Source organism: Tarenaya hassleriana, unplaced genomic scaffold (genome assembly GCF_000463585.1).
Source record: "Tarenaya hassleriana unplaced genomic scaffold, ASM46358v1 Cleome5, whole genome shotgun sequence".
NCBI classification, from domain to species: Eukaryota; Viridiplantae; Streptophyta; class Magnoliopsida; order Brassicales; family Cleomaceae; genus Tarenaya; species Tarenaya hassleriana.
In genome coordinates, this window is record NW_010967707.1 from 3,325,716 (window position 1) to 3,352,739 (window position 27,024).

General features: G+C 39.0%; 7 protein-coding genes across 16 annotated transcripts in view; 2 read left to right on the forward strand and 5 right to left on the reverse strand.

Moving 5' to 3' along the window:
* LOC104826634 (uncharacterized membrane protein At3g27390) overlaps positions 1-3,377 on the reverse strand; it is a 3,948-nt gene extending 571 nt beyond the window's left edge. For 2 of the 4 annotated variants that reach the window (XM_010559423.1, XM_010559422.1), the window contains exons 1-10: positions 3,247-3,377; positions 2,584-2,692; positions 2,305-2,497; positions 2,078-2,214; positions 1,696-1,984; positions 1,191-1,312; positions 837-1,002; positions 578-773; positions 258-498; positions 4-92 (exon numbers count right to left, since the gene is read on the reverse strand). In XM_010559423.1, the coding sequence (XP_010557725.1) occupies positions 4-92; positions 258-498; positions 578-773; positions 837-1,002; positions 1,191-1,312; positions 1,696-1,984; positions 2,078-2,214; positions 2,305-2,497; positions 2,584-2,692; positions 3,247-3,340 (1,636 nt within the window). In that variant the 5' untranslated portion in view covers positions 3,341-3,377. The remainder of the gene's footprint in view (positions 1-3; positions 93-257; positions 499-577; positions 774-836; positions 1,003-1,190; positions 1,313-1,695; positions 1,985-2,077; positions 2,215-2,304; positions 2,498-2,583; positions 2,693-3,246) is intronic. The other 2 variants (XM_010559424.1, XM_010559425.1) reach the window with 2 other exon arrangements.
* A 615-nt stretch (positions 3,378-3,992) lies between these two features.
* LOC104826636 lies at positions 3,993-6,032 on the reverse strand. Its single transcript, XM_010559427.2, has 5 exons — positions 5,789-6,032; positions 5,056-5,603; positions 4,866-4,941; positions 4,107-4,552; positions 3,993-4,020 (listed from the first exon to the last, which is right to left on the reverse strand). The coding sequence occupies exons 1-4, from the start codon at positions 5,951-5,953 to the stop codon at positions 4,409-4,411; spliced, it is 933 nt and encodes a 310-aa protein (XP_010557729.1). The 5' UTR covers positions 5,954-6,032; the 3' UTR covers positions 3,993-4,020; positions 4,107-4,408.
* A 400-nt stretch (positions 6,033-6,432) lies between these two features.
* Positions 6,433-8,950, forward strand: LOC104826637 (60S ribosomal protein L7a-2). The gene is made up of 7 exons (XM_010559428.1): positions 6,433-6,516; positions 7,027-7,068; positions 7,446-7,647; positions 7,943-8,112; positions 8,214-8,342; positions 8,440-8,532; positions 8,628-8,950. Exons 1-7 carry the CDS (start codon positions 6,514-6,516, stop codon positions 8,757-8,759), a joined length of 771 nt encoding a protein of 256 aa, XP_010557730.1. The 5' UTR covers positions 6,433-6,513; the 3' UTR covers positions 8,760-8,950.
* Positions 8,951-9,315: 365 nt separating this feature from the next.
* On the reverse strand, positions 9,316-16,480 carry LOC104826638 (homeobox-DDT domain protein RLT3). Of its 4 annotated transcripts, none has more exons than XM_010559431.1 (18): positions 16,359-16,480; positions 15,687-15,830; positions 15,046-15,429; positions 14,744-14,799; positions 14,431-14,652; positions 14,281-14,340; positions 13,987-14,197; positions 13,773-13,873; positions 13,577-13,663; positions 13,246-13,377; positions 12,901-13,041; positions 12,516-12,638; positions 11,932-12,390; positions 11,283-11,663; positions 10,578-11,177; positions 10,387-10,491; positions 9,855-10,220; positions 9,316-9,773 (listed from the first exon to the last, which is right to left on the reverse strand). In XM_010559431.1, exons 3-17 carry the CDS (start codon positions 15,401-15,403, stop codon positions 10,026-10,028), a joined length of 3,231 nt encoding a protein of 1,076 aa, XP_010557733.1. In that variant the 5' UTR covers positions 15,404-15,429; positions 15,687-15,830; positions 16,359-16,480; the 3' UTR covers positions 9,316-9,773; positions 9,855-10,025. The 4 variants fall into 4 exon arrangements, with proteins under 4 accessions (XP_010557733.1, XP_010557732.1, XP_010557731.1 ...); XM_010559430.1 differs by having other exon boundaries at positions 9,855-10,268; positions 14,281-14,334; positions 16,359-16,479; XM_010559429.1 differs by having other exon boundaries at positions 9,855-10,268; positions 16,359-16,479.
* Positions 16,481-17,027: 547 nt separating this feature from the next.
* Positions 17,028-18,922, reverse strand: LOC104826640 (uncharacterized protein At4g08330, chloroplastic-like). The gene is made up of 2 exons (XM_010559433.1): positions 18,645-18,922; positions 17,028-18,022 (listed from the first exon to the last, which is right to left on the reverse strand). Exons 1-2 carry the CDS (start codon positions 18,668-18,670, stop codon positions 17,683-17,685), a joined length of 366 nt encoding a protein of 121 aa, XP_010557735.1. The 5' UTR covers positions 18,671-18,922; the 3' UTR covers positions 17,028-17,682.
* Positions 18,923-20,053: 1,131 nt separating this feature from the next.
* Positions 20,054-22,589, forward strand: LOC104826641 (60S ribosomal protein L5-1-like). The gene is made up of 9 exons (XM_010559435.1): positions 20,054-20,110; positions 20,692-20,761; positions 20,853-20,944; positions 21,174-21,300; positions 21,393-21,472; positions 21,567-21,683; positions 21,776-21,910; positions 22,013-22,182; positions 22,275-22,589. Exons 1-9 carry the CDS (start codon positions 20,108-20,110, stop codon positions 22,396-22,398), a joined length of 918 nt encoding a protein of 305 aa, XP_010557737.1. The 5' UTR covers positions 20,054-20,107; the 3' UTR covers positions 22,399-22,589.
* Positions 22,590-22,796: 207 nt separating this feature from the next.
* LOC104826642 (GPN-loop GTPase 3-like) lies at positions 22,797-25,838 on the reverse strand. 4 transcript variants are annotated; one of them, XM_010559438.2, is made up of 10 exons: positions 25,730-25,838; positions 25,095-25,209; positions 24,892-25,000; positions 24,718-24,799; positions 24,483-24,568; positions 24,115-24,218; positions 23,897-24,027; positions 23,697-23,790; positions 23,273-23,328; positions 22,797-23,164 (listed from the first exon to the last, which is right to left on the reverse strand). In XM_010559438.2, the coding sequence occupies exons 2-10, from the start codon at positions 25,137-25,139 to the stop codon at positions 23,050-23,052; spliced, it is 822 nt and encodes a 273-aa protein (XP_010557740.1). In that variant the 5' UTR covers positions 25,140-25,209; positions 25,730-25,838; the 3' UTR covers positions 22,797-23,049. The 4 variants fall into 4 exon arrangements, with proteins under 4 accessions (XP_010557740.1, XP_010557738.1, XP_010557741.1 ...); XM_010559436.2 differs by having other exon boundaries at positions 25,095-25,332; XM_010559439.1 differs by having other exon boundaries at positions 25,777-25,818.
* Positions 25,839-27,024: the final 1,186 nt, after the last annotated feature.

Consider the following 27,024-nt stretch of genomic DNA (forward strand, 5'->3'; position numbering starts at 1 on the left):
GACCCGCTTCTATGTACAACACCTTCGCCAAGTTCATGAATCTTCTCCTAAACGTCGGCACTCTCGATATCGTCCCTACCATCCCCTGCAACCTGTCCACCCCCGAGAAGATCACCATAATACTACGTGAAAGGATGACAATGGCGGATACAGATTTTATAGGAAATTATGGAGAGTAATTCCTGAATAAATAACTCAAACTAGATAGGGTTGTATATGAACTCTCTGTAATTTCCAGTTTATTCTTTTATTTTTACCTTCTGACAATGGCTTGAAGTTGTGCTTTTCTCACCATATCACTTGATGGGAACTCGGTCGTGCCCCAATCCTCGGGTCTTTCGGTTTTGCATACCATTACCAATCTCCTAAGGCGAAACTCTTCGTCCTCCGTCAGTTTCAGGTTCTTTATTTGCTCCTTCATGATCAGTAGAGGCCCCACAAGCCACTGGAATACTTTGTCTCTTGGACTGTTTGCATCGGTTAGCTCCACATCGTCATCTGGAAAAATTCATAGATTGCGTGAAGTTATGCATCTCCGTTGGTAGCTCAAGATCATTTCAAGGAAAAAAGAACATACAGATCACCAAGCCTGATGAATTGGATTTAGCCGATGCAAGTAGACATTGTAACACGGTCCAAGCCGGTAGTTTGATATAAAGCTTCTTGCAATTACCCTTCACGAGGCATTCCTCGACATCCTTCACTTCTATCAGACCATCTCGAAGCAGTATCCTCCCATTCACCTCGCATGACTTAAACAGCCAGTCCCATACCTGCAAGAGTATGAAGATAATAATGCAAACTCAAAAAAGAAGAAAGTTACAGGCCGTTGTTACCTGAACTGGTTTATATTGATATATTGCCTTCTTCAGCGTTCTGGAATGTTCTGAGATGAGCCTCGAACCAAGAGAGGCAGTTCTTCTGCTCTTGAGATCAACATTCTCCCTGTCTCCTGATGTTCTCTTTCCAGAACCAGAGTCCATTGTCCTTCTATAGCGAGGCCTGGTTGTCGCAAGCATATATTTCACAACAGCAATGAAACAGTGATGGAGGAAAACATGATTTCGTTAGGTTACAAGAACCAAGTGAAAAGAAGATTAGATGCATTTCCTGCTAGGAACGAACCCAGATAAGCAAGACAGTACATATACATATACATATACATGTACATGCAAATAAGTCCTGTGTACCTTGGCAGGCAAGTTCCTTCACTCAGATATAGTAAATCATTCACATATTCATCAAACAACGAGACCGCAGCAATGATATAGTTGAGCCCCATCTTGAAAGAGTCCTCCTGAGTGTTTATGAACTACCTCAGATTGATATCCAGATTGCGCAGAAACAAACATATGCAATAACAATATTTCACACATCAATACATTAAGCAATCATGGTCCATGGATGGACATCTGAAATGTTCCATGTTTTCGTCAAGTTTTCATGATCTTATGATTCAATCATGTCGAGCATAAATCTACAATCTACAGCTAGCACGACAATGTTAATAAAAATGGCAACTCTTGAAACAACTTCGCTTTGTAGAATTAGCCAATTCGCTTCCTAGATTTTCCATCACTGACCCTTTGTCCAAAAATTCAATCTTTATCCAATTCTAAATCCACATTCATGCAAACATGTCAACCCTAAAAAAATGAACAATGAATAAACTTTTGCAATAGAGTCACTGTAAACCTGATGGACGATAACTCCGCTGTAAAGACCCAGAAAGAAGCTGCAGATAATCGAAGAAACAACAGCTCCCAAAACCGCTAGTGGCCATAGTATTATGGCAAGACCTGCGAATGGAACACATACAGTCTCCAAGAATGGGCCTTCTCTACCAACAAGGTCTTCTAGTAGCCTCTTCCATCCTCTGAGCAACATGTATGGGCTTTTATAAATAGCAACTGCTGTTATCAGAAGTACATCTACCAGCACACCTATGAGGCTCGCAAGCAGGCAACTTGGGAGCCTAGACAACCTAGCAGACACGAGATGTGCCGTCACCAAGAAGTCTTTCCTTAACTTTTTTTTTTCTCTCTAATATATATCGAACAATGGAACATAGTCTTACTTTATCTCAACGGGTTGTGCATCAGCTGAGATCATCTCTCTTAACTCGTCCATGTAGGAGAAATATGAATGGAAGCAAAAGTCAGTGAAATCTCTCACCGTGGTGCAGCTCCCTTTAACCGTGGAGAATGAACCGTCCTAGAATAGGAAGAGTGACATGGTGACATAATTTTTTTTATCCAAATTGAACTTACTTGGAGTACAATTGAAACTGTAAGAAACACCCACAATAAAGCAGTGGTAACATTTACTGGTGACAGATTCTCCAACTGCCTCAAAGGTAGCCATAAGCGGTGTGAAAAAGCCGTATGCTATCCCACCCAAGAGACTTCCAGCAATCCCAATAATTGGCCAAAGGATCAGAGGCACTGGAAACAATATCAACGCCATGATCTTCAGGATCAACCCAATTCTCTCGGTCCTAAAGGTTACAGAAAAAGCAACAAATTAAACAGAAATACAGCCGAAACTCGAAAGTTACCAAAATCAAAATATAAGCATACCCACCTCGCTAAACAGTAGTAGGTCCAAAAGAAATGTGCCGGCCAAAGGCCAATAATCACGGCGGAGTTGCCAATCATAATTATAGCCAATGCAATTGGACCGACAATCAGCGCTGAGAAACAAAAACCAGAGGAAGATTGAGACACTAACACCTCGCATAACCTACGGCCACACACACCATTCTTCCCTTCCGCGCATCAGCATGCAATAGCAGAAACAGTGGACGGGGCTTTTACTCACCATTTATAGTTACAATCTCATCTAACTACGCGGATTTGCTATTAGTTTGGACAAAATATTAACGGAAAATGTAGTCCCTATGCGATCAAAACGTCATCGGTAGGTAAAGTTTTATAAAAATTACGTGAATTTCGCGCAAAATTGACGTCATTCGGATAGAAACAGACAAAAACCGTGAAATTCACTCAAAATACTTGAGCAACTCTCCCACGCGATTCCTGAGACAATAAGATTATCCGGTCTGAAACATACCCAAAATCACCACCGATCACACTGATCGAAACTTCTATATTAGCATCACCATTGAGAAAACCAAGACAGCGAAGCGATCACGAGAAACCGAGACTCTAGATAACGATTTGAGTCAAATGATTCTTGCAAATCTCTCTCAGCATGTAAACGAGTATAAGTAGGTAGCTTGCTTACCTTTGACGAGACCGAGAACAAGCAGCAGGAAGAAGAAAGGAAGGAACGAGACGAAACTCCATAGTTTCGCCATAAATCCTACGGGAACTTCCATGGCTGCGAACTCTGGAGCAGAGAAAGAGGTGGGGACAGAAACGGAAGCGGAAGAAAAAAAGTGACCCCGCGGCAAAACGAGAGAAAGATAGGGAGGCAGTACGTGGCAGCAGTGGGACACGTGGCGTGGAAAGAAGCATGTGGTCCCCGCTGTCACGCAAAAGCACATGTCTAGTCACGCCTTTTGGCGGGAACCAACTACTCTCGGTTTTGGGATTCGGAATTTCCGGTTTAGTTTGTAAATCGATTCCTGAGCATTTTCCCGGTAGGGATGGGCAAAACACCGGATAGCAGGCGATGGAGCGAAGGGGCTCTTGGACAGAATGGAGCAATGAGGACGTGTTTGGATGCAGGATTTGATGAATCCGTGAATAGAAAAGCATATACGAATAATCGAATCGAGGGAGTTATCTAGGGGTATTATGGTAATTTTAGATAGCAATATACTTATATTTTATTTATTGTGGATACACTAAAATATCATAGAAATAAACATTGTTTTATTCTTGTTCGATATTCTCCGGTAATCTACGGCAGGGTGCATACCCTCGAGGCCTCGAATGCACCCTCAACGATTTCATTACTGGTCGAGCATTCATGTCCAAGGTATGCGCAAGACCGAATACCCAAAAAAACTGCGAATCTCGAGTACCCGTGTCCAGCTACCCGATCTAATAGAAACTGAGGTCGAATGTCAAATATGATATACGATATACTGGAGGATGAATTCAATACTCTCGAAAACTCGATATCCGAACCATACCTACCTCGTGGTGCAGAAGCCTTGCTTCCCCCGGGGAAAAAGAGTCGATCTTTAACTCAGTTCTCGAGATTCGCGAGGGCCGAAACTGTTTTTGCTATATGTGTACACGTCTATAATATACATCCAAGAACTACTACTATGGAAAACAGACCATTAACCATTACCAAAAAAACAGACCATTAACAAATGTTAAATCAAACAGCAAAGTTATAACTGAGTTCGCTATGGATTGGACAAAAGCCTAAAACTTGCACTCGGGGTATGTCTTTAAAGAGAAAGAAGGTTTACCCTTTTGCCTCTTGCATCTTACAAAGTTTTGGTCATCTTCTTCCACTTCGCCTTGAGGTCGGCCTGAGTTCGTTCTTCATGAAACACACTCTCACCAAACTTCAAAATATGGCTCCAGGGCATGTTCCTGTTGGCTGTTTTCGAGAATTTCTCTACACCAATCTGCAAGGGCAAAACATTATCCGTCATCCAGTGTTTTCACAAACCGTAAATCTAACTTAAAAAACACTACTTCTCTGTTTAGTTATCTCGAGCTTAATCTTGGAATGTACTGCAATTGCAACTGGAAAATATACATATGTAAGACATCTATCTATATATCCATCAAGAATAGAAGCTTAGATCCATTAGTGTGTTCTCCATAAACTGTGCCATGATCCGGATTTTAGATTGGGGCATCAAAGAAAGAAAAACTATATCGGAAGGCGAAAGTCGGGAAAGAAAAAAAATGAAATTCAATGCATGAATTCCATACCCTAAGCATCTCTTCTTCTTCAGGTGTCCAAACCAGCAGCTTACGCTTCCTGCCACTGCGAGTAACAGTATCCTTCCTGTAAATCAAAAGGGGTAAAAACAGTTCATATGCCTGATTAGTTTTCTCACGACTCGACCAATATACTGTCACAATCAATATTGATAGCAAATTATTCTAAATGAACTTTAACCTCTGTATGGGGGCACGACACTCGGTTGCACCCTCCTCCTCACATTGCTGGTTTTTCTCTGATTCCACACATTCATGACTTGATTCAACATCTCCACCTCTATTCTCACAAGGGTTAAGGCACATATTTACCCCAATCACATTCATGGTTTCCCCACCATCCCTACCCATCATTACAGCCATATCTACTGATAGGGAAGCAGTCTCTCTAACTATCACGCGCTTCTCAGCCGCCGTAAACTTCTCATGCACCTTCTCAACTAGCCACTTATAAGGGCAGCAAGAGTTCCCGAGTTCATCCAAACCGGACATACAACTGTGATGAACCGTTATGGGACACGGCGTTTCCTGACACACTAACACCTTATTGTCTTCTCCATCACGCACAACACAAGCATCAGGCCTTAACCGATCGACATTGTCCCCCAAAGTTGGACTCTTCTCTCGGCGACCATCATCTCCTCCATTGTTACCTTTCTCATGAGCTTCAGGGCCCTGGTGACGTGTCCTGTCATCTCCCTGGAAACCAGAGCCTCCATTAACGCCGTCCTGAGTTCAGTAACGACGAAAAGAGTTCATAATCGAGGAAACGCTCCCAAATTCACCGAAAGAATGGGGATTTCTCACATGGGCATTCATAAAGGCGACGTCTTTAAGAGTCAGAGTCACATTGTAATCTCTAATTTTTTTTTTCCCGGGAAACAAACAGAAAGCGCAAACGCAGAAGAGTTTACCGAATTGGATGGTTGGGGCGACATTCGGTTCCTAGGCCCGCTCACAACAGGTCTCCCTCGCGTCCCAGTCATGGCTTTGGAATAAAGAAACACAACCCGCGCTCTTCCCTCCTTCTCGGGTTCCTTTTCTTTTTCTGCCTTCGTATTAGGTTTAAGTTTCTTCATAGGGTTCTTCAAGAACAGGCTTCCTGTATTTACGGGATTTAGTTACAAAAAAAACTCTGATCAATACGAATTTGTTATAATATTTTTAAAAAACTAAAATTGAATCAAATATAAAGATATTTAAAAATCAATTTTTGATAAATTAATGTTTTTTTTATCAATAATAAAATCGCAACCTAAATAGTAAATACATTAAAAAAAAATGAATTGATAAAGTTTACAAAGATTAAAACCGAAAAAATCTAAATAAACCAAATACCCGCCCGCCTCCTCACTTTTACCATGAACTCCTTTCTTGTTTTATTTGTTATATTCAAAATATAACATATATGCGCGCGCGCGCACTATGAACACATTTTTGCATTGGGGAAGGGCTTTGATATAAACAAAATGCCCAAGGCCCAAGGTCTAAGGCCCAATTATCATATATCTCGTAGGCCCATACTTCTGTTTGGATTTATTATTTCTACCCGAAACCCTAACAATTCACGGATTCCGTCTCTGTTTGAGGTCTAGGGTTTACATCTGGGAGCCGCAGGAGAATTGGAAGAAGAAGCCAAATGGTAGTTTCTAATCTCATTTTTCAGCTTAGGTTTCTATCAGTTTTCCATGACTTCGTATATTCGGCTATCGTATCAGTGTGACTTCGTGTTCGTTGATTCGCTGTGTGACCTCGTCGGAGAATCCGACAGTTTCTGGTTTTTCTGGATTGTAGTTTTTCTGTGTTTTTGAAGATTTCGAAAAAAAAGACTGTAGAATGAGCTTCACCGGGTTTGAATGGTGAGCACCTTTCCGGGTTGGTCCCCAATTGTATGAGAATTGAGTGTTGATGGACACAATGCTGATTTCTTGGGCACCTTAAAAGAATTGAAAGTACCGATCTTACAACGCTCTCTGAATCTGTATCCAATTGATTGTTCTTTCGATTGTTTAATGGTTCTTTGGTATTCAGTTACTTGATTTACCACACAAAAATGTCGCTGTCTGAAGTATGCCTGACCATATTTACAGTTTAAATTTTGCTATTAGCAATGTAGGTTTTGAATAGATTTTATTCGTCATGTTTGTTATAGGCCCCGAAGAAAGGAGTAAAAGTGGCTGCCAAGAAGAAGCCGGTATGTGATCATTTCTTCTGGTATCTTTGAAGTTTGGGAAATTCCCATGTAAAATGATGAACTTCGTAAAAAAACCCACGAAAAAAATGAACTTTTAAATTCTATTGTCAGAACATGAACTTACACCTAATTCCCAAATAAAACATGGAGTCATCCCTAAATCTCAATTTTTTCCATATGGGCACTAGTTAAATTTGCTAAACTAACAAAATCATATTTTATCTGGTAATTTGGGACAACTTCTTTGATCTGTAACTAAATGTTCACATTTGTCTGGTACGTTTTAACAAGTTCGTGATTTTATATGGGGTTTCCCCTGTAAGTTATTATACCTAATTTCTAACTTGGTATATTTATTTTTAATTCCTGTGTTTTAGGAGAAAGTTACCAACCCCTTGTTTGAGAAGCGTCCCAAGCAGTTTGGTATTGGTGGGGCTTTGCCTCCCAAGAAAGATCTGTCCCGATACATCAAGTGGCCAAAGGCTATCCGCCTCCAAAGGCAGAAGCGTATCCTCAAGCAGAGGTTGAAGGTCCCACCGGCAGTGAATCAGTTTACCAAGACCCTCGACAAGAACCTTGGTAACTTTTTACCCCTGATCTGTTGTAGTGGTGACATTGTTCCTTCCATTTCGGCTTTACAATGTAAGAGATAGTTGGTATAATATTAAAAGTTGTAAAGGAGAGATAAACAGGCTATTGAAAGAGTCTTATGCTGCATCTTCTATGACTCTGATATTCCTCCTCTTTACCGGGAAGTCCTCTGGATTCTGTTCCCTTGTTATGCAGCTTTAGATAGTAAACGCTACTACCAGCTGTTTGGCTGGTTGTCACTCATTTTTTAATTGTGTGACATATGCTTTATTTGATGTTCCAGCAACTAGCCTCTTCAAGCTTCTTCTGAAGTATAGGCCCGAGGACAAGGCTGCCAAGAAGGAGCGGCTTCTCAAGAAAGCCCAGTCTGAGGCTGAAGGAAAACCAGTTGAATCAAAGAAGCCAATTGTTGTGAAGTATGGACTTAACCATGTGACATACCTCATTGAGCAGGTTTGCTTTACTTTACCATGGTTGACCCGTTAAACTTTGGTATAAGAAACTTATGATGGGAATTGTGAAGTTAATTTAGATCTTTGTTTATCTTGTTGCAGAACAAGGCACAGTTGGTTGTGATTGCTCATGATGTGGACCCAATTGAGTTGGTCGTCTGGTTGCCTGCTTTGTGCAGGAAAATGGAAGTTCCTTACTGCATTGTTAAGGGCAAATCACGCTTAGGAGCGGTAATTACGATATTTTCCTTAATGTATCCACTCATCATCCCCTTTTGACAAAACTCGGACATTATTATTATGTTTCCTCTGTTTGTTGTTTTTGCAGATTGTTCATAAGAAAACTGCGTCTTGCTTGTGTCTGACTACCGTGAAGAATGAGGACAAGTTGGAATTCAGCAAAATCCTCGAGGCAATCAAGGTAATAAGATATTCGATAATACTTTTCAACAGTTTCGGGAATTATAGAGACTTTATGATGTCTGAAGAAACGGGTTTTCCTTTGTTATTTGGCAGGCGAACTTCAACGACAAATATGATGAATACCGAAAGAAATGGGGTGGTGGCATCATGGGATCGAAATCGCAGGCCAAGACCAAGGCTAAGGAGAGGGTTCTTGCCAAGGAGGCTGCACAGAGGATGAGCTAGAGGAGGTACTTACCTGGTTGAGTTCTTGTTCTTTCTTCTGCGCCTGACTCGGCTTTTGTTTTTGGCCAATCTTTTAGCTTTTGAGTAATTGGTTGATGGTTTTGTTGTATTGGGATTTTGGAACACCCTTTCACTCTTTTGCTTATATTCTAAGAAAAAGAAAAAACCCCAAGCTCAAACATTTCAGTTGATCTGTTGTACGGAATATGTAATAATATATATCTACACGCGCGCGCGCATAAATAGGAAGAAGATCCAACTAATCTGTAAGCCGTATATATATATATATATATATGAAATTTGTTGTAAAAGAGATCCAAAAGTAACTGTCATTCTATACAAGTTCAATTTTTGTCAGGTCTCGATACAATATTGATGAAAAAACAGCAAATTAAATAAAGTTTTATGGATTTTAGAAATTAAAAACATGTTTGCCAATTTTAGGGCCTTTTTAGAGAGATTCGTCATTTCCCAAACTACTTGGCGTAGTTGAAAGGGTAAAAAGGGAATCTCAAACAGACGCGGGTTCACCCAAACGCAATCGCTCTAAATTCCAAACGCTCTGTTCCCCGAGACTTCGGTAGTTAATTCATGTACTCTAAGAACAGAACAGAACAAAGTTCAAGAATCAAGATGTACACAGCAGAAAGCACGGTTTTGCTGTAACAAGAAAAAAACAAAAAAAATTGGGAGATTTTGTAATAAAAAAAAAATCATAGGACATGGGTATGTATGTGATGTTACCCACGACAGAACAATTTTGAGATGTGTTCTTCTTGCTTCTATACTCTGAATGTCTGAACCTCTGTCCATGTATGTATCTGGATTCATCACTTGTACGGTGCAGAAGAAGTTTCCACCGTTCTTGCCAGAAAAAAAAACCTCTCCGATATACAATCTTCCTACTAACCTCACCATCAAACACCGAAAAGTAGCTGCATGACAAAGGAGCTCACCATAAGGACTGACCTTGAAACAAAGAGTGTAACAATGGCCGCTGAAAGGCTCGTCTACCTGTAATATACATCTGGTTAGCAACAAAACCCATCAACCAGAATCTAAACTCTGTATCATCCAAGAACATATTGGGGTTACCTTTAATGGATTTTGATAGATTCAGGGAGCAGCATCGGTTCAATGACCACCAATGGCAATGATATTGCCATAAGATCCTCTAAATTGCGATGATCAAAAACTGGATAGACGTGGAGAAATTGTTGTAAATGATGCATCCTATTACTATAAATAGGGAAGGCAGGTGGGGAATTATATCGTTCTTGTACTACTTTTCGTCCTTTTCTCTTGGTTTCTTTCTGATTGTGCCTTTTCCATTAGGGGGGCAATTAAGCTATCCAATCTCACCAGCCACAGAGCTGCGGCAGATGATGTTTGAGGAATAGAAGGGAAGCAAGTTATTATCTCTTCCATCATCACAGAGTTGGAATGCCCATCATCATCAGACTGCCATAACCAATCTCCATTTATGGCACCGACAAAATTGGCAGTTACCTTAAAAAAAAAGCATCATTTTTTTATGTCTTAGCATTTAGCATGGAAGCTGCTTTTAGACAATGATTGATGTGAAAGAAAGGACCTACAAAAAAACTTTATATCATGAAATGGGTACCTGCAAAAGCTCAGAAACAGTTGAGGTTCGTCGAAGTCTTTTGACCCATAACCTACGGGCTGACTTTCTCCATGCACCAATCAAGGCTTCTTCAGGCATAGCAGACTGTGAAAGTATAACTTTTAGAAAATGATAAAAGGGAATTACTAAATTATGCACAATAAATGACAATGAAACGAGAAATGCCTAACCTCAATTGCATGCACTGCTGCTTTTAGTGATTGTAACTGCGAAGGTAAAACCTTAAGCTCAGGAAATGCATCATCGTCCCCTTTCTTCCTGCATGTAGCCGCATGAACGGCATATCTTTCTTCAAGACCGACATCAAGCTCAAACGTAGCATGGCAAATCCTACAATGCTTCTCGTCTCTCCAATACAAATCATGACAAATCTTACACCTAGTAAGTGAATCAAGATAGGATCTTCTACCATGTTTTACGGCATTGAGATTAGAATAAAAGTTAGCCCATATCCAGTCATCAAACTCTTGAAGACGGGTCCACCTCAGCTTCTGCTCTCTCTTTCTTCCGACCTCAAAAATAATAGCCCCATGAGGAGAAGACAAATGATTATTCGCAATCTCAGTCGAACATAGATTGTTGTCTATATCTGAAACCGGTGAATAACTATCCTCTCTAACAACATCTGTAAAACTTGATGTGTCTGATTGAGTCATGTGTCTATTCGACATTGCTTGACAAAGAAAAGTTTCTCGTTTCTCCAGTGACTCGATAAGACAAGCTTCCCGTGTGCCTCTGTCATCCAAAACTGACAACAGTGCATGCAAAGCCTGAGCCAAGAAAATCAAAGATGGAACACAATCAGACAACCTTTGGCACACGTTAAATTAGATAATGGAAAAGGAGTTTTCAGGAAGAGCAATGGAAAATATTACCTCCTCATTGTCAATAACTTTCCAGTGACCATCTTCTGAAGATTCAAAGTACACACTCCTATGGCCAGGGTCATTTGTGTTGCATGGGCCTAAGAAAAGCCAGTACCTATTGAATCTGCGATCAGAACCCAGATATACAGTTCGCACAGGAAGATCGTAAGCTTCATCTCCACTCTGTTTAGCAGAGACCCCAACAACTGATGAAGAATCAACTATACGAGAATCGGAAGTAGATGCTCCTTTAGAACTATGAAGTTTCCCTCCATGGACCCAAGATGTGAGTGGATAGTTATGCTGATTTGATGAGGATCTCTTAATTTTTCCACCAGAACCTTGCGTATAGATACTAGGGACACAATCATCACTAGGTTTCGCTAGCTCCTGTTATGTAAAAATCGTCAATATCTTTAGTACAAGTAGAGTTTCATTATCAGAGAACAAAGGTAAATAACGTTAACATTTCAAACTCATTTATGAGACAGCAGACTTCCTTAGTCACGTAGCTAAACCTAATGAAATGGATGTAAACAGGTTTGCCTCCTAATGGTGTAACTAGTGGTGGAAAGATGGACTCTCTAGGTTTTGTACTTCAATAAAATCAGTTGTTCAAGAGAGAACCAAATTAATGTCGAGATAATATGCAGATTACCTCCATTCTGACAGTGGAACCAGAACTAAGTAAATCAATCAGAGCCACCAAAATATCCAACTTCTCCTCAATGCTTAGATCTGAATACTCCCCTTCCATCAAGCCTAACAGCCATGGTTCTCCAGGATGGCTTTCATCAATCTCAGTACATACATCCAATCTTTTACTTTTACGCTTCTGCCTGCTCCTACTCCGAACTTTGCTAAGCGCAAGATTTTCTGAAACACACTCAGAATCATCACTAGAACTAGAAGAGCAGTCATCCTCAGGTTCATCATCAACACTTCCAGAGTCACCAGAATCAGACTGGCCCTTTTCTGGATCCTCAGAGAAACAACTAACACGCAAACGGTATGTTGAATCAGAAATCTTTTCAAACAAAGTAATATCACTTGCTAGAGTTGCAGATATTGATCGCTCCACGTCCTCTGATGAAGTTGCAAGATTCAGCTGAGCAACCTTCAATGCCGAAAATGTAACACCATTCACATAATTGTACAACGTCAGCTGTTTCATTAGATATCACCTAAGAAATTAAGTATTACATGTATTCTACGATTAGAAATTCAATTTCAAAGGCTCACCTTGGCAGAATTGGCAAGGTCGGAGACTTTCAAACCATTACTACCTTGTTCATAAAGCATTCTGAACAATTCGCACTTTAAGGTTCCAAGATGAAGACCATACTTTAACATGAGTCTCCTCTCCTAGTGCGATAAAAGTAAGTTTTCATGAAGCTCATATTTCATAAGTGTATTGTGACAGAAAGTAAACATCTTAAGAATCTCAGCAGATGGAACACAAATAACTAAAAAAACACTTGAAGAAAGAGCCTTCACTGTTCTGTTCTGTAACTAATCCAACTTGTAATTGAAAGTTTCTAATACCAGATGCCATGCAAACTACAGGACAGGGAATTGCAGAAGATTTCGAATAAAAGATAACCAAACAGGTCAGAAAAATCAGCACCTTACTTAGTTCTTCTCTTCGAACAGGACCCTTTGCTGAACCAAAACCAGCAGCGACCAATATTTGACGCAGTATCTCAATCCATGTTAGAGGATTCAGTGAATCCTTCCACAAATTGAAAATAAGAATTTGGCTTTCAACCTGAAAAAACAAAGGAGAAATGGTAAGCCCTACAAAATGGTGCTCCTCATCTATACTTCTGATGATGAATAAAGCTGGAAAAGGAAGTGCAAAGAAGCAGAGGCCACTAAGACACCAAGTATTAACCACAGATAAATGGTTAATCTTGAGATCCAAGAAAAATAGCAATAACATTTTTAAACATAGCCAGCCATTAGTACATACCGAATGAAGCAACGCTAAGAACTTGCATGATATACTTAAGTTTGTGAATATTCCCCTTTGCAGCTCAGTTTCAAGATCAAGCAGAAGCAACTTTAGAAGGGAAAGATGAATTTTTCCAAGTAGCAGAGAGTCCTGAGGTAAAAAGACAAGCGCCACAAGAGAAGAAACAAACATACACTATTATGTCCCAAGTATTGAGAGAGAGAGAGAGAGAGAGAGAGAGAGAGAGAGAGAGAGAGAGAGAGAGAGAGAGGGGATACAGGAAACGATTGTCTTCCATAATGGTTATGGTAAAGTCAACCACTTCTATCACTGAATTAAGAGAGATCACCTTATCATGGAATGCCTTCGCAAGCTCTTCAAGAGAGAAGGAACACATGTCCAGAGTTACTGAGTAGGTAAAAAGGAAATGGAGGACCTGCCAAGAGAAGCACCAAAATGAAACTTCCAGGCAAATTGAGAAAGGTGATAGTTAATTTAAGAACACAACAAAAAGCACCAAGACCTAACTTCTATAGCTTCCGTACCTTAAATAGTTTTTTCACAGACTCTGCAGTAGAATCCCATGGATGCACACCAAATGGCAGCTTCATCTTAACAGAATTCGGGGGAAACTGAGGCAGCAAATCTGGCAATAACAACAAAATGCTTATAGAGAGCCACAACATCTGTCACGTACACAACACACTCGAACGGAATTAAAATCTTTAAGGATGATCCAAGTCAAATCGAAATACCAACCTTTGCAAAGAAAACAACCATGAAGACCACTGCTAGGATGATGGCCCGAACATGACACTGGATTTGGTCCTGTCTGTAGCTCCCTCATTTCCAACTCTTCGTCATCCACTAGTACAATTTTTTTTCGGTTATCTTCAGATACCTCCTCATATAGGGCAAGTTCACACTTCTCTTTGCATTCTATTCGGGTTTCATCTTTTCCGAGTTCCACCTGCAGCAAGTTCCATATTTGTTGCTCGAATTGGATGATACAACTAAATCACAGAGTAGAGTATAAAACAAAGATTCAGTTACCTCTCTATTCATAGAATGTTTCTTCTTTTCCCTTGACCTCTTCTGCAACATTTTCTGCTTCTGACAAAAGCAATTGCTTTTAGGGGAAATTTAAAAATACCAACAAAACAAAAGGACCAAACAAAAAAGATAAAAAGAAAATAATTTTACCAGTATTGATGCTAGCTGCCTTTGTGTTTTCTTCTGAGGTCGGGAATTACGTGATGAGCTTCGGGGCAATGCTATTCCTTCCCCAGTTAAATCAATTCCAGGAGGAAATAACCCGCAAGTTGGATTTGTCGCTCGCCATACTGTCATCAAACCCTTGCCCATACCATGTTTCGTCTGTGCAGCATTCTCCTCAATGCAATCCCGATTAATCAGCTCAGAAATCTAAAGCAAAATCAGAGACAGAAGAGAAGTAAATTACCATATCTAAAAGGAAAATGTTTTATGCAGCTACTGCAGAAGAATTATCTAATACCTTTCTCTTTCTTGCCACTCTTTGTTTCTGCTGATCAGCTGAAACAAGCCACGAAGCTAACAAGGAAAAAGAAACCCAGGTAACAACCTCATTAAATATCTTCGAGTTTTTATGTCGTGCAAATATAATGTTAAGAAAATAATGCAGAGTCGAATTATGATAAAATTAAGGATTTTGTTCAGATAAAAGTTGAACGAAAATTAAATCATGGGTTTGTAGAGGCAAATTCCAGAAACCCAAACCCTATTTATAGGTTATAATCTTTAGCAGATTAGCTAGCAAAAAACGAAAAAAGTATATACCTTTACGTATTCGAGAAGGGAGAGAATCGAATTCAACACCAAGGGGTGGACCATCCTTGCGGAAAATCTTAGCCAAAATGTACTGTGGAGCCAACAACTCTTGAACACTTGCCTTCTTTTTTCCGGCATTAGATCTCTTCTCAACAACAGATGATCCACAGGTGCATTTGGACAACATTGGACTACTCATATTTGATATATTATATGACCCAGGATTCTTTCTTTTCTTTGATCTCTCTACAGCTGAAGCTAAAGGCATAATACATCCGGCTTTCCCCCTGTCTCTTCTTCTCTTCTCGATGAACCATCCACTAACTTCTTTCACTGTTAACCCCAGAGACTTACTATATTCCTTCATTTCTTTAGTTGTGGGATATTTTTGCTCTGATTTCACATAAAATAACAACTATTCTAAGTCAAAGGAAAAGGTAAAGCATATACTCGATATTGGAGAAGCAAGAATACAATAAGCCAACACAAAAATAGTCATTCTAAAGACCACATCTCCACTGACTTGAAAGATGTAATAAAAAATCAAAGGGATGAGTTGGATCAAAAGATCTAGATAAGCACTACACCGCCACAATTGAATCTGCAATCTCATGTCACCTGCTATATGATATCAAAAAGAATTTATGTACCCGAGAGCTTGAAGCTGCACGGGTGATTCCTTCATTTCCACAGTTCTATCACTCTCCCAATCGGATAAGCTTCAAGACTCCGTCTTTCAGCGAATCAAAGCCAAATCTCTCGTGAGGATGATAGTCAAAGCCCTGACAGGCATGCTGCAAAACCCAGGAAAAGCAAAATTCAAATGTGCCCTTCAGAAAACTAAAAGAATAATCAGAAAACAGAGAGCGATCACGCTCCACAGGAAGCTATCAGAACCATAGTTGATCATTTAAACTACTACTTCAGTACAGTAACCGAAGTTCCCGGATATGAATTAAGACAGAGAATTAACTACACTCGCATCGCATCATTCAACACAAGTTGGACGGCAACAAGAACACTGAACATGAAAATAACTTTCTATTCGCCACCACATGAAATACTGAGACCATAATCTGAAAACATTAGAGACACTGACGAAATGGAGAAAACCCACAGTACTGATAGAATTAGAACCAAAGACCGAAGAAATCACAAACCCATTAGAATTCAATTAAGCAAAAACCAGTTTCAGAAACAAAAAAAATGGTAGAGAAACACGAGATGATGATAGTTCGGCTGTGATGGCTGGCTAAGAATTGCCACAATACTAAACCCAGTAAATCAGAAGCAAAAAGCGATGGGTATAGAGATAAACTTACAGAGAGGCAATGGATGACGAGAGGTTAAAGAAGAAGAAGACGAAGGAAATGGTTGAAGAAGAAGAGACAGATTTCAGAGAGTGTATAGGGTCTTGGGTTTTTATTATCAACACACCTTTCTGCCTCTTCCCCTGGGGTTTTACGGATATTTTTCTAATTTTTTCTTCTTTTTTTTCCCCACTTTTCTCAGAAATAAAAATATCCTTATTCTCCAATTTTTGTTTTCCCGTTTTGCCCTTCGGGGCGGTGTGGCTCCTTAGGGTTTCTGGAACACCACCACTACTCAGCCGGTTTAATCCGGTTTAATACTCTGGTTAAAACGTTTATATAATTAAACCGTCTTAACCGGACTTTTCTTTTTTTTTTTTTTGGGGGGGGGGAGCAGTCAAAGAATTAAGCCAACCAAATGCTAGACTGGGGAAAACAACTGTTCGATAATGAGCCGGTATTTTTTTATATAACCGCTCTAATTAGCGTGATATATAACATTAAGTCCGTAACTCCAGTCTTGTCTTGTCCGTGTTTCCAAAGTACATGATCAAACACAGCCAGTGCTTTGGTTCTGCATCCAAATCATGCCCTTACAGACGTCATTTTACATGTATGTATGTATGTATGTATGTATGTATGTAATATAGTACAAAACTGAAAAAGAATATATATCATATATGCATTTGTATAAATGGACACCAACAATACACAGCTCAAGTACTGCCTTTGGTACACACATACAGAGAAATCAACATCAAAACATATTCCATCCATGCTCTCTAAAATGGCAGGGAAGATCAAAACAAAATGGATGAGAAGATGCATTGAAAACTCTTTAAACCAAAAACACCCAATTGGATGAGAGAATACATACCTTGCATCTGACTTACTCTCCGTCGGAACAAAGATGATGAGATCTATAGCGAGAGATGTGTATCGTTGGCTCGTGCAGTTCCGAATCCCACGCCAAAGCAGAAACAACACTAGACTCCCGGATTTTCAGGACAGCTCTTCGAGTTGAACTTGTTCCACGCTTCCTGTGTTCGGGTCGCAGAAGAGGCGGAAGAGAAATTGAAAAAAAAAGGGTTGCTTACACAGTAATGCAGTCTAAACTACAGAACAGCTTGTATAAATTTGGTAACCTCAACAAACCGGACCAAATCCTCTTTGATTCGAAGACGAAGCACATAACAAGCGTTCGTTATGTTATACTCGTTCCCCTCTCGAAAAACCCTAGTGACCATTAGTTTCTCGTTAGGTTAAAATGCCCTATACCCCACCCCCCAGAAACTTCAGAAGTTATGTGATCAAGTAAGAAAGCAAGCCCGCATTGTCAGCTCTCTTCTTCGGAAGGCTGTAAAGCTCGGCTCTTCATGCCAAACTTTTTGTAACTCGAAACATGGGAGTCAGAAGAGTCGAAACCGCACAGCGTTGGAGCAGCTCGGTATCCATATCCAATCAGAACGCCGCATTTACGGCATAGGAGCTTTGTTTTCAAACTATACCGGCCCCAAGGGATGCGGAAACAGTTTATCTCGTCGACTTGTGTGAAGCGGCTCAAATCAATCGAAGCAAACGAGATGAAACCCTTCTTGGAAGACTTGCCACCGCCATGACGAGATGCCATACAATTTGAAGCCTCTAAATTCAAAGGGTACCCGCAAGACCCGCAACTGCAAGATTGAAGGAAAGTTTGATCCAAAGGGGATTAAGAATGAGAAAGTGCCCTTTTCCTTGGGTCACCCGTAAACACAGTTGAAGATAGGAGACTTCATTAGCAAGCAAACAGAAGGCGGAAAACGCTAAAAATAAGGAGACTTTAGACGCAGTCTGCAACCGACCAAAGATTCGAACTTCATACTCTCTATCAAGAAGTCAATTAACGTTCTGTAAACCCTCCTAAGGCTTAGTCAAAGACCAAAACCAAATCTTTTGGTTCCCTGAACAATGATGAGCGTAGAATTCAAAGTGCATTGAACACTAAAACACAGTAATGATGAGGTTTGATCACAAAGTTCTCAAATTTGATCAATGAAGCAGAAAAAGCTTTCACCTTTTTCCGATTCTTCCGCTTAATTCTCAGCAAATTCACCGAAACAAAGAATACCCAGAAAGAGATTTACAGAAAAAACGATGGATTTTTCTTCGATGGCGTATTCACACCAAGAAATCGTCAAAGCGAGAAACAAACCGAACAAACCCAGATAACCCCTTTGACCAAAACCCCAAAATCGCAAACCCATTGACTCGAAAACCAGAAATACGATTAAAAGAGGGTTGGGAACTTTCAGTTACCTGTACGATACGGCGGCTTCGGACATGATCGTGGGCAATCAGAGAAATCCTTCTGATTCAGACAATCACCTGCAGTTTCTCCCTTTGAAATTCGTAACCGGGAAGCTGCAGCAGTTCTGTCTCTGCGACTGTTCCTCGTTTATAAGATTTTTTTTATAAATATAAATTGGCCAATTGGATCTATGGCTTTTTGCGATCGGTGACCCCAACACAACACAACACCAACCTCTGTTTTTTTCTTCTGGGAATTATTTTTTTGTTGTCTTTTTCGAGTTTGGAAGAGCTGTTTTTTTTTTCTCCCTGTTTTTCCCTCTGCGACTTTCGAACGGAGTTTTGGAATTATTCTGTTTTTTTTTTCCCTTCTCATGGTGGGAGATGTCAATGCCACGTGTGCAAAGACCAAGTAATAATCACAGAAAAACCTTTAAAGAAAATCTATTATTGCATTATACAGTTTTTACCAATGATTTCAATAATTTAATATAGAAACTAAGAGTAGTCAAAGGTGGCTTTAGTAAGAAACAAAAAAAAATATTTTCTAAAGAAAAGAGTGAATTTTGTCTCACCTTACCTTTTTTTTTCCTCGGAAAAGAAAGAATCTAAAGGCAAAAATTTGGAATCTAATATGTATGTAGTGAGATTCGGCCAATTGTTTTGACCTTGAATTTAATTGGTTGTGGTTAGCTGCTTGGATTCAAGTTTTCTAAATTATATCTATTTGCATTCCTAAGTTTAGTTTTATTAGAAAATTTAATTTTTTAAATAGATTTATAGTTTAATTTTTTTTTTGTTTTCTATACGTCGATTCATTTAGCTTAAATAAAACTATATGCAATCGATCGAATTCAATTCAATTATATTATGTGATTCATTTAAATCTAGTTTTACCGAAAAGTCTCGGAAGTTTATTTGATTTTGACAAGCCACACAAAGGGCTTTTGACTTTTGTTATTTCACTTCAATTTTTAATATTTTAAATAAAATTAAGTGATATTTTTTGAATAGTTCTTATTATTGATTTTTTTGTTGCCTTTATATAAATATTGTTCAGTTACCTTACCTCATACATATGAATATTGTTTGAATACCCAAAAAATGATTTTTCTTTTAAAGTAAGTGTTTTTAAAAATATTTAAACCCTAAATACAAAAAGCTTAGATATTTATTTTGGTCAAAATGGCATACAAAAACGATCCCCTAAAATATTTTTCCCTTGATTCAATAATATTTTGTAAACTAATAGGTTGGAAAAAGATTGATGATGAGTCAGTCTAAAACCCATTAGGTCTAAGCCCAAAGGCCCAAATCCAACGTTAATTCCGACAAATCTCAGCCGTTGAAACCTCTTCAATTAAAATGAATCCTGGCCGTTGATTTGAAACCCTAGGTTTTTTGTATATTAGACCTCTGTTTCGTCTCCTCGCCTCTCCACTTCTCGTCGTGGCCGCTTACGCAAAGAACCAATGGTAAGCTCTCAGTCGTCCTTCGTACTCGGCTATGTATTTTTCCTTAATTTTCCTCTCAATTTCTATGCGGACAAGCTGCATTTGATGTTCATTTCATGTAAATTTTTTTCGCTTCAACTTTTTTGTGATCTTCTGTTCGTCGTGTGCAGTAGTTGAGTAATTATTCCGATGCCTTTTTTTTTTTGGCGTTTGTGATGTTTAATTTGCTTGGTGATACGATATTATCAGGAGAGTCAAGTACGAGTTGTTGGTTCATGAATCTTCAAACGTTTTCTGGCTTTCCCCCCGTTAGAATGTCCTTGAGATAGGGAAAAATCGCATCTTAATGATGATTTATCCAGATTTTGTTGTTTATAGAGAATATAGCCGAGTTACTACTTATACACTCAAATCCTCATCACGTATGCCTGCGTAAAATATGTCAATTTTATCATCTGGCTTTCGTTTCGTTTAGGGAAAACGATTGAAGGATATGAGACTTCTGTTCGGGTTTTCATGTTCAGTTGCTTGCATTGCCTTAAATCTTTGTGCTTTTGTTTTTTTAATCACAAGCTTATGTTGTGGAACGATTCCTATTTCAGGCGTTTGTGAAGGCCCATAAGTCCAGGGCTTATTTCAAGAGGTATCAAGTTAAATACAAGAGGAGACGAGGTGTGATACGTTCATATCCTTTCCTTTGATGCTTCGTTTCCCCAGTGTTCTGGCCCTTATGCAATGTGGTAATGTCTTTTGTATTGTGTAGATGGCAAGACTGATTACCGGGCAAGGATCCGCCTAATCAACCAAGACAAGAACAAGTACAACACTCCGAAGTATCGGTTTGTTGTTAGATTCGTATCCTTTTTCCAAAGCATATTCAGTGCTATTGATTCAATTTATTATTTTGGTTAAGATGTTGCAACTTGGTATAATCTAATCTAAATCGAGATGTAATAATCTGGTTGAAGGGATTGTCATATCTGCTTCAACATTGCTTTTACTGGGAATCTGTCACTGTTTTATTGTGTAGTTTCTAATGTATTTGAGGAATTGGATTCATGGTCACCTTGACTTAATCTTAAAGACAAACAAAGACATTGTTGCCCAAATTGTGTCTGCAACCATCGCTGGCGATGTTGTTCTTACTGCTGCTTATTCACATGAGCTACCTCGTTATGGGCTAGAAATTGGTCTTACCAATTATGCAGCAGGTATTTGATCAAACTTCTGTTTCAAGCTCTCAACATTTTTCATGTCATTTTTTTGTTGTTGGGTTTGCTAAAAACATTTTTGGTTGAACCAGCTTACTGCACTGGCCTTCTCTTGGCTCGCCGTGTCCTTAAGATGCTGGAAATGGATTCCGAGTATGAAGGCAATGTCGAGGTATGTGCTTGTATGAAATTTCTTTGGTGAAGGGAAGCACCTTCTACTTTCATATTTGGCTGAAAAGATTCAACCTTGAATTAATTTTCATTAGGCAACTGGAGAGGATTTCTCCGTGGAGCCAACTGATACCAGGAGACCCTTCCGTGCTCTTCTCGATGTCGGACTTGTGAGGACCACAACTGGAAATCGAGTCTTTGGTGCTCTCAAGGTATATATATATAGTTAATGTTCTCTGATTTTAAGCATCAAATAAAGTAAATACTGTAAAATGCTAACCTTGAACTCTTCTTGAATCTGTAGGGTGCTTTGGACGGAGGACTTGACATCCCCCACAGTGACAAGAGATTTGCGGGTTTCAACAAAGAAAGCAAACAATTAGACGCTGAAACCCACCGAAACTACATCTTTGGTGGCCATGTTGCAAATTACATGAAGGTAATGTTCTCTAAGATGTTTTTGCGAGAAATAAATTCTGAGTTTCCAAAACTGCTAAAGATAACCTCTCACATGCTTGTGTGTGTGCGCGCACTCACACAGCTCTTGAATGATGATGAGCCGGAGAAATACCAAACTCACTTCAGTGAGTACCTTAAGAAAGGAATGGATGCCGATAACCTCGAGGCGCTGTACAAAAAGGTACACACAGCTATTCGTGCAGACCCGACCTTGAAGAAATCCGAGAAGCCTGCTCCCACAGAGCACAAGAGGTAAAGAAACCGATTAATCTTGTCTGTGCTCGAAGAGTCTCTACGTATGTGTTGTGTTACTAATAATTGGGTTGGCGAATTGGATTGAGCAGGTACAACTTGAAGAAGCTCACTTACGAGGAGAGGAAGGAGAGATTGATTGAGAGATTGAAGGCGTTGAACTCTGGAGCAGGAGGGGCTGGTGACGACGATGATGATGATGACGATGACGAGTAAATCGGCAAAACCATCATCTCTTTGCTTTCAGTTTGTAGTTTTTCGTCTCAAGAATCATGCACAAGTTTTCCCATTTCAGACATGAACCGCCCTCTTTTTTTATAGTATTGTTGCTTCACATTTTGTCTTAGGAAGGATGATTATATATGATTGAGACGTTATGCTGTTACGGTTTCAGTTCGCCATTGCCATGTTTTGACCAAGATTTTTTTTCTGCATTCTATATCTGCCCTTGCTCTGCTCCAATGGCGATTTACAGTGTCATGTATGTTGTCAAAGTGATTGGTATGTCTGGAACATGTTTGTCATCCAAGAGATTGGGATATTTCATGTCTGAATTCAACACCAAGTACCCAAATTTTATATTTCAGATCGCATGTGAAATCTGGCCCCAAACACATCAGAATCGTATAGACGACAAAAAAGATCGAGAATTTACAAGACTTAGTTCTGAGTTTTGCCAAAATTCTGAATCAAAATGCCACAAACAGAGCGCCTATACTGTCATTTCTGCACATTCATTAGGGTTTCTCCTTTCTCGGAGGGGAATTATCAGTAGAGTTACAAAACAAAGCCGATGATGTCTGGAAAAAGCCTAAAACAGTTAACGAAGAAAGCACGACCTCATGAGCCCTCAAAAGGCTACTGTTATTATTGATCTCTGTCGTCATCCTCGCCATAATCTTCATCGAAATCTTTAACCTTTACATCCGCGTCTTCTCCGAACTGGATGCAGTTATCGATTTGCGCCAGTACGTATTTTATGCTGCCCCGGGAAAAAAGCAAAGCAATACGATCCGTGTTATTCTTCCGACGGAGTCAGGATATCGAATGATCACTGAAGGTTTCGAAGCACGAGAGAGAGTCCGGTTACCTTTGCTCTTTCCTCAAGTCGAGCGGTATGAAACTCACCATGCTATACTCTTCCACCTACAACACCCGGATACAACAGAAGAAAGGAAAAAACGAAAAACTTGAATCGTTAGGTATGTACACTGAGGAATGGTAAATTCACGACATAAATATTATTCCATGTTTTGTTGCCAAGAAATACGAAATCAAAATCGGTTAAAATGCAGTTTCAGCATATCTTGGTATACAAACCTTAGAGACTAATAAAGTTTCAAGTGGCTAATAACATTGTACATCCTTCTTAAGGGAAATGTCGGTTAAGGACATACGTAAACAGGAAAAAAAGAGTGTTTTCTAGCAATTTGATCATTAAAGCATATGCCAATATTGAGAGGAAGACGATCAAATAAAAGATTGTTCAATGACGTGAAGGAACTATTGCATACCATTTCAATCAAAGCTTTGTTCAGTTTTGCAAATTGAGGAGCCATCCGTTGGTTTAACTCCGCCAACAATGTCCGGGGCTCTGGATCCAAGTAGCTAAATCCCCGAAGAACTCGAGCAAATTAGAAACTTTGAAACCGAAAAAAAAAAAATTAACGGGTAAGAAATGAGAAGAAAAGAGAAAATCTCGAAGAAGACTCACTCCTCGATGTCTCTTTTGTCTTTAAGGAGATCCATCTTGGAGAGGATATTGACATGAGGCAGTTCGAGTTGGATCATTGCGGAAAGAGAGGCCATACAACCGCTTATGAACTTCGTCACATCTGTCACAAACTGATCCAAGCAGAGCTCTTCATTAGTGCAAAATGGTTTATGGAAACTAAAATTGAGTGAAAAAAATAAATAAAATTTTGTACAAACCTGTGAATCAAGCAAGTAAACAGCACAAACATTGAAGTTCTTCTGCTTCAAATGCTCCACAAAGTTCTTGAGGACAGGCACATGGGTAAAAAGCTCTATCTGGCCTATGACCAATTACGAAAACCATAAGACTTCGGAATAAAATCGAGCCGGGATTCTGGAATGCCCAGAATTCATTTCTAAACCATGTAAACCAACAAAAAAGAGTAAGTGTTAAATAAAAACCTAAAACAAAGGCCAGAGGAAACACACCCTTTCAAAGTTTGGAAGACATATAAACACATAAACAAAATATATAAATCATACATATATATGAGGTATATGATATAGGATGTCCTCATAGAGCATGTAAGTTACATAAGAGTCACCTGGACAATCGAAAACTAAGTAATCATCATCCCTGTAGTTCTCCAATTCTTCATCCAGCCAATCATGTAGGCTGTCCTCAAGATACCTAAGAATTAAGGTCAAGGCTCTTCCTTTTCCATCCAAAGGGTTTCTTTACGAGCGATGTCAAATACTGGGCACAAAAAAGATCAAAGGGTCTTTTGTACGAAGAACAATGATAAATCCACAAATGACGACTCATAAAAAAAAGGATACTCCATGCAGTACATAAGTCCACCATTGGGGCCAAGCCCTAGTTCCTCCATGACATCTTCCAAAGAAACGAGTTCTCGAATATCTGCAAACGTTTCAGTGAAGCTAAACCCAATAGAACAAAGTGAAAGATACTGTGTTATGCAAAACCAACAAGCTCAGAAGCAAACAACTCACCCATGGCCACAGGATAATTAAAGACCTCGGCAGCAGGATCCAGGTTAACGATATGCATCATCCTCCCCACGGTTTCACAGTGTTGGTACAAGGAAGAGCAATACGTTGACTGGTTTTCAAAACGAGAATTCCTCAGCCAAAGATCTGTAATTGAACTTCTACACAAAGAAAATGCCAAGGGAAACATTTCGATAAAAACAAACCTTTCCACTGCCCGCAGGCCCGATAACGAGCTGAGCATAACCCATGGTAGAGAGCTCGAGAGAAAATGCTTATTTCCCGACACAAACTCAGATGGAACAGATGGAGTTAAGGACCCTAAAAGAGGCAAGGACCGCAACAGTTACGTAAGCAGTGCACCAAACGCCCAAAGAGAACAATGATCTCAAGATGTTAGAGGAACCCATAAACCGGTAGACAGCAACAACAACATTGCAACACCTGAATTACCATTACCAGAGACAAGAAACAGAGAAAGCGGAACATCAAAATCTCGTACTGGGTTAATTAAACCTTAAACATCAAAAGAAATCAATTGGTGAATTTCAATGTAACATCGCATCACAGAACAATAATTTTGATCGTTAAACAATAAGCCCCTTCAATTATAATGGCACGAGTTAGGGTTTAAAGTCGGCTAAGCCCATGATCATACTAAATAGGTAAAGAGAAAACCTAAACCCAGAGAAAAAGATGACAAACAAGGGTAAATTGTCTGCGCCCAAACGTTGAATTTGAAGTTGAAAAATCTAAAAGCGCCGAAAAAAAGTTTCAGGCTTGAAGGGAAAGGATGACAGAAGTAGAAAATGATCGGAAACCCAGTAGCAGAAAACCCGACCTCAGAAATCAGAAGCAGAAAATTCAAGATGATCAAAACAAGTTCACCTCTTGTCGGCTTCTTTTTTTCCTTTCGCTCTTGAGATTTTTTTTTTTTTTTTTTTGGAAATGAACCGCAAAGAAGAGAGAGAGAGAGAGAGAGAGAGAGAGAGAGAGAGAGAGGGGGGCTATTTGATCAATCAAAGCGACGAAGTAGAGTTCCCGCTTGGGTTTTGGTTAGGGTTGCTTGCTTGTCATGTAACGACGCCGTTTTCGCATATGAAAAGAAAATTTCCTCATCCTTTTTTTTCTTCTTTCTAATCTCTCCCTCTATCCCTAGGTTACTGTTAATAAAAAGATATATTATATTTTTCGTACAACCAAACTGTTTTTTCATTTTTTATCCTATTCTAATCGTTTTTATTATGGTAAAAACAAATTAAATAATTGTTTAATACGTTAAAATTAACATAGATTTCGATTTATTATTAATAGATGATAGAACAAATCATATTTGTGTTCCATGATATCACATTAGGCATGTGTAGTGGTGATTATAAAACTACAATATAAGAGTAATTAATTATGTTTAATTAATTTACAACGGACCTTTATGGATGTGTCAGAGGTTCTTCTACGAACTTCCAGTTCCAGACAAGGCAGTCTCGGTTTGCCGTGAATAAACAAATGAGAGTCATAAAATAAATAATAATTTTTCAGCCCAATATATTTTTTTCAATTGGTTCAGAAGCAGGAAATTACTGTAATATCAGATTATAAAGAGTGGTAAAGGTAGGCACATGCAATTGTTATTTTAAAAAATAACGATTGTGCCACTGATGATAGAGATCTTGGTGATTACAAAAAAAAAAAAAAAAAAAAAGAGATCCATCTTTATAATGGAAAGCTTTCTTTTTTGAATCACTACGCAAAATCTGCATTAATGCAATTTCCTTTTAAAACGTCATCGTTCTTTCGAGTTTTTTCGATAGAAACATTTGAGTTATTTGAATCTCTCTAATATTTGAATATATCTATAAACGAATAATTTATGGTTAGATATTTTGGATTTTGATTTTATAAATTTTTATTGGAATGTATATCAGTTTTTATTTCTAACGTAAATTTAACTTTTATTTGATTTTTTTAATGTTTTGATGTGTTTCAGATTAGTCAATTTTTTTAAATATTCAATCAAATTCAAAATTTAATTCAATTTATTTCGATTAGCTTTCTAAGTAGTAGTATACAGTCGTAATCAAATTAATTTAATCTGATTTTCCTTTTCAGTATGTGTATACACTCAGTGTCCAATTA

What these genes read in the sequence shown, in the direction of transcription:
- LOC104826636 (XM_010559427.2), bottom strand. Translation starts at nt 5,953, where the DNA reads ATGAAGAAACTTAAACCTAATACGAAGGCAGAAAAAGAAAAGGAACCC. An exon ending in CGCCCCAACCATCCAATTCG is followed by an intron (nt 5,604 to 5,788) that starts GTAAACTCTTCT and finishes TACTGAACTCAG; the next exon opens with GACGGCGTTAATGGAGGCTC. An exon ending in TGTCGTGCCCCCATACAGAG is followed by an intron (nt 4,942 to 5,055) that starts GTTAAAGTTCAT and finishes TTTGATTTACAG; the next exon opens with GAAGGATACTGTTACTCGCA.
- LOC104826637 (XM_010559428.1), top strand. An exon ending in GCAAATCACGCTTAGGAGCG is followed by an intron (nt 8,343 to 8,439) that starts GTAATTACGATA and finishes TTGTTTTTGCAG; the next exon opens with ATTGTTCATAAGAAAACTGC. An exon ending in AAATCCTCGAGGCAATCAAG is followed by an intron (nt 8,533 to 8,627) that starts GTAATAAGATAT and finishes GTTATTTGGCAG; the next exon opens with GCGAACTTCAACGACAAATA.
- LOC104826638 (XM_010559429.1), bottom strand. Translation starts at nt 15,403, where the DNA reads ATGAAGGAATATAGTAAGTCTCTGGGGTTAACAGTGAAAGAAGTTAGT. An exon ending in GAGTGGCAAGAAAGAGAAAG is followed by an intron (nt 14,653 to 14,743) that starts GTATTAGATAAT and finishes ATTTTGCTTTAG; the next exon opens with ATTTCTGAGCTGATTAATCG. An exon ending in GAAGAGAAGAACTAAGTAAG is followed by an intron (nt 12,639 to 12,900) that starts GTGCTGATTTTT and finishes TTATCGCACTAG; the next exon opens with GAGAGGAGACTCATGTTAAA.
- LOC104826640 (XM_010559433.1), bottom strand. Translation starts at nt 18,670, where the DNA reads ATGTCCGAAGCCGCCGTATCGTACAG. An exon ending in GAAGCCGCCGTATCGTACAG is followed by an intron (nt 18,023 to 18,644) that starts GTAACTGAAAGT and finishes TCAATCTTGCAG; the next exon opens with TTGCGGGTCTTGCGGGTACC.
- LOC104826641 (XM_010559435.1), top strand. An exon ending in TCTTACCAATTATGCAGCAG is followed by an intron (nt 21,301 to 21,392) that starts GTATTTGATCAA and finishes TGGTTGAACCAG; the next exon opens with CTTACTGCACTGGCCTTCTC. An exon ending in GCTCCCACAGAGCACAAGAG is followed by an intron (nt 22,183 to 22,274) that starts GTAAAGAAACCG and finishes TGGATTGAGCAG; the next exon opens with GTACAACTTGAAGAAGCTCA.
- LOC104826642 (XM_010559438.2), bottom strand. Translation starts at nt 25,139, where the DNA reads ATGGGTTATGCTCAGCTCGTTATCGGGCCTGCGGGCAGTGGAAAG. An exon ending in GGACTTATGTACTGCATGGA is followed by an intron (nt 24,569 to 24,717) that starts GTATCCTTTTTT and finishes CTTAATTCTTAG; the next exon opens with GTATCTTGAGGACAGCCTAC. An exon ending in ACAAAGCTTTGATTGAAATG is followed by an intron (nt 23,329 to 23,696) that starts GTATGCAATAGT and finishes CGGGTGTTGTAG; the next exon opens with GTGGAAGAGTATAGCATGGT.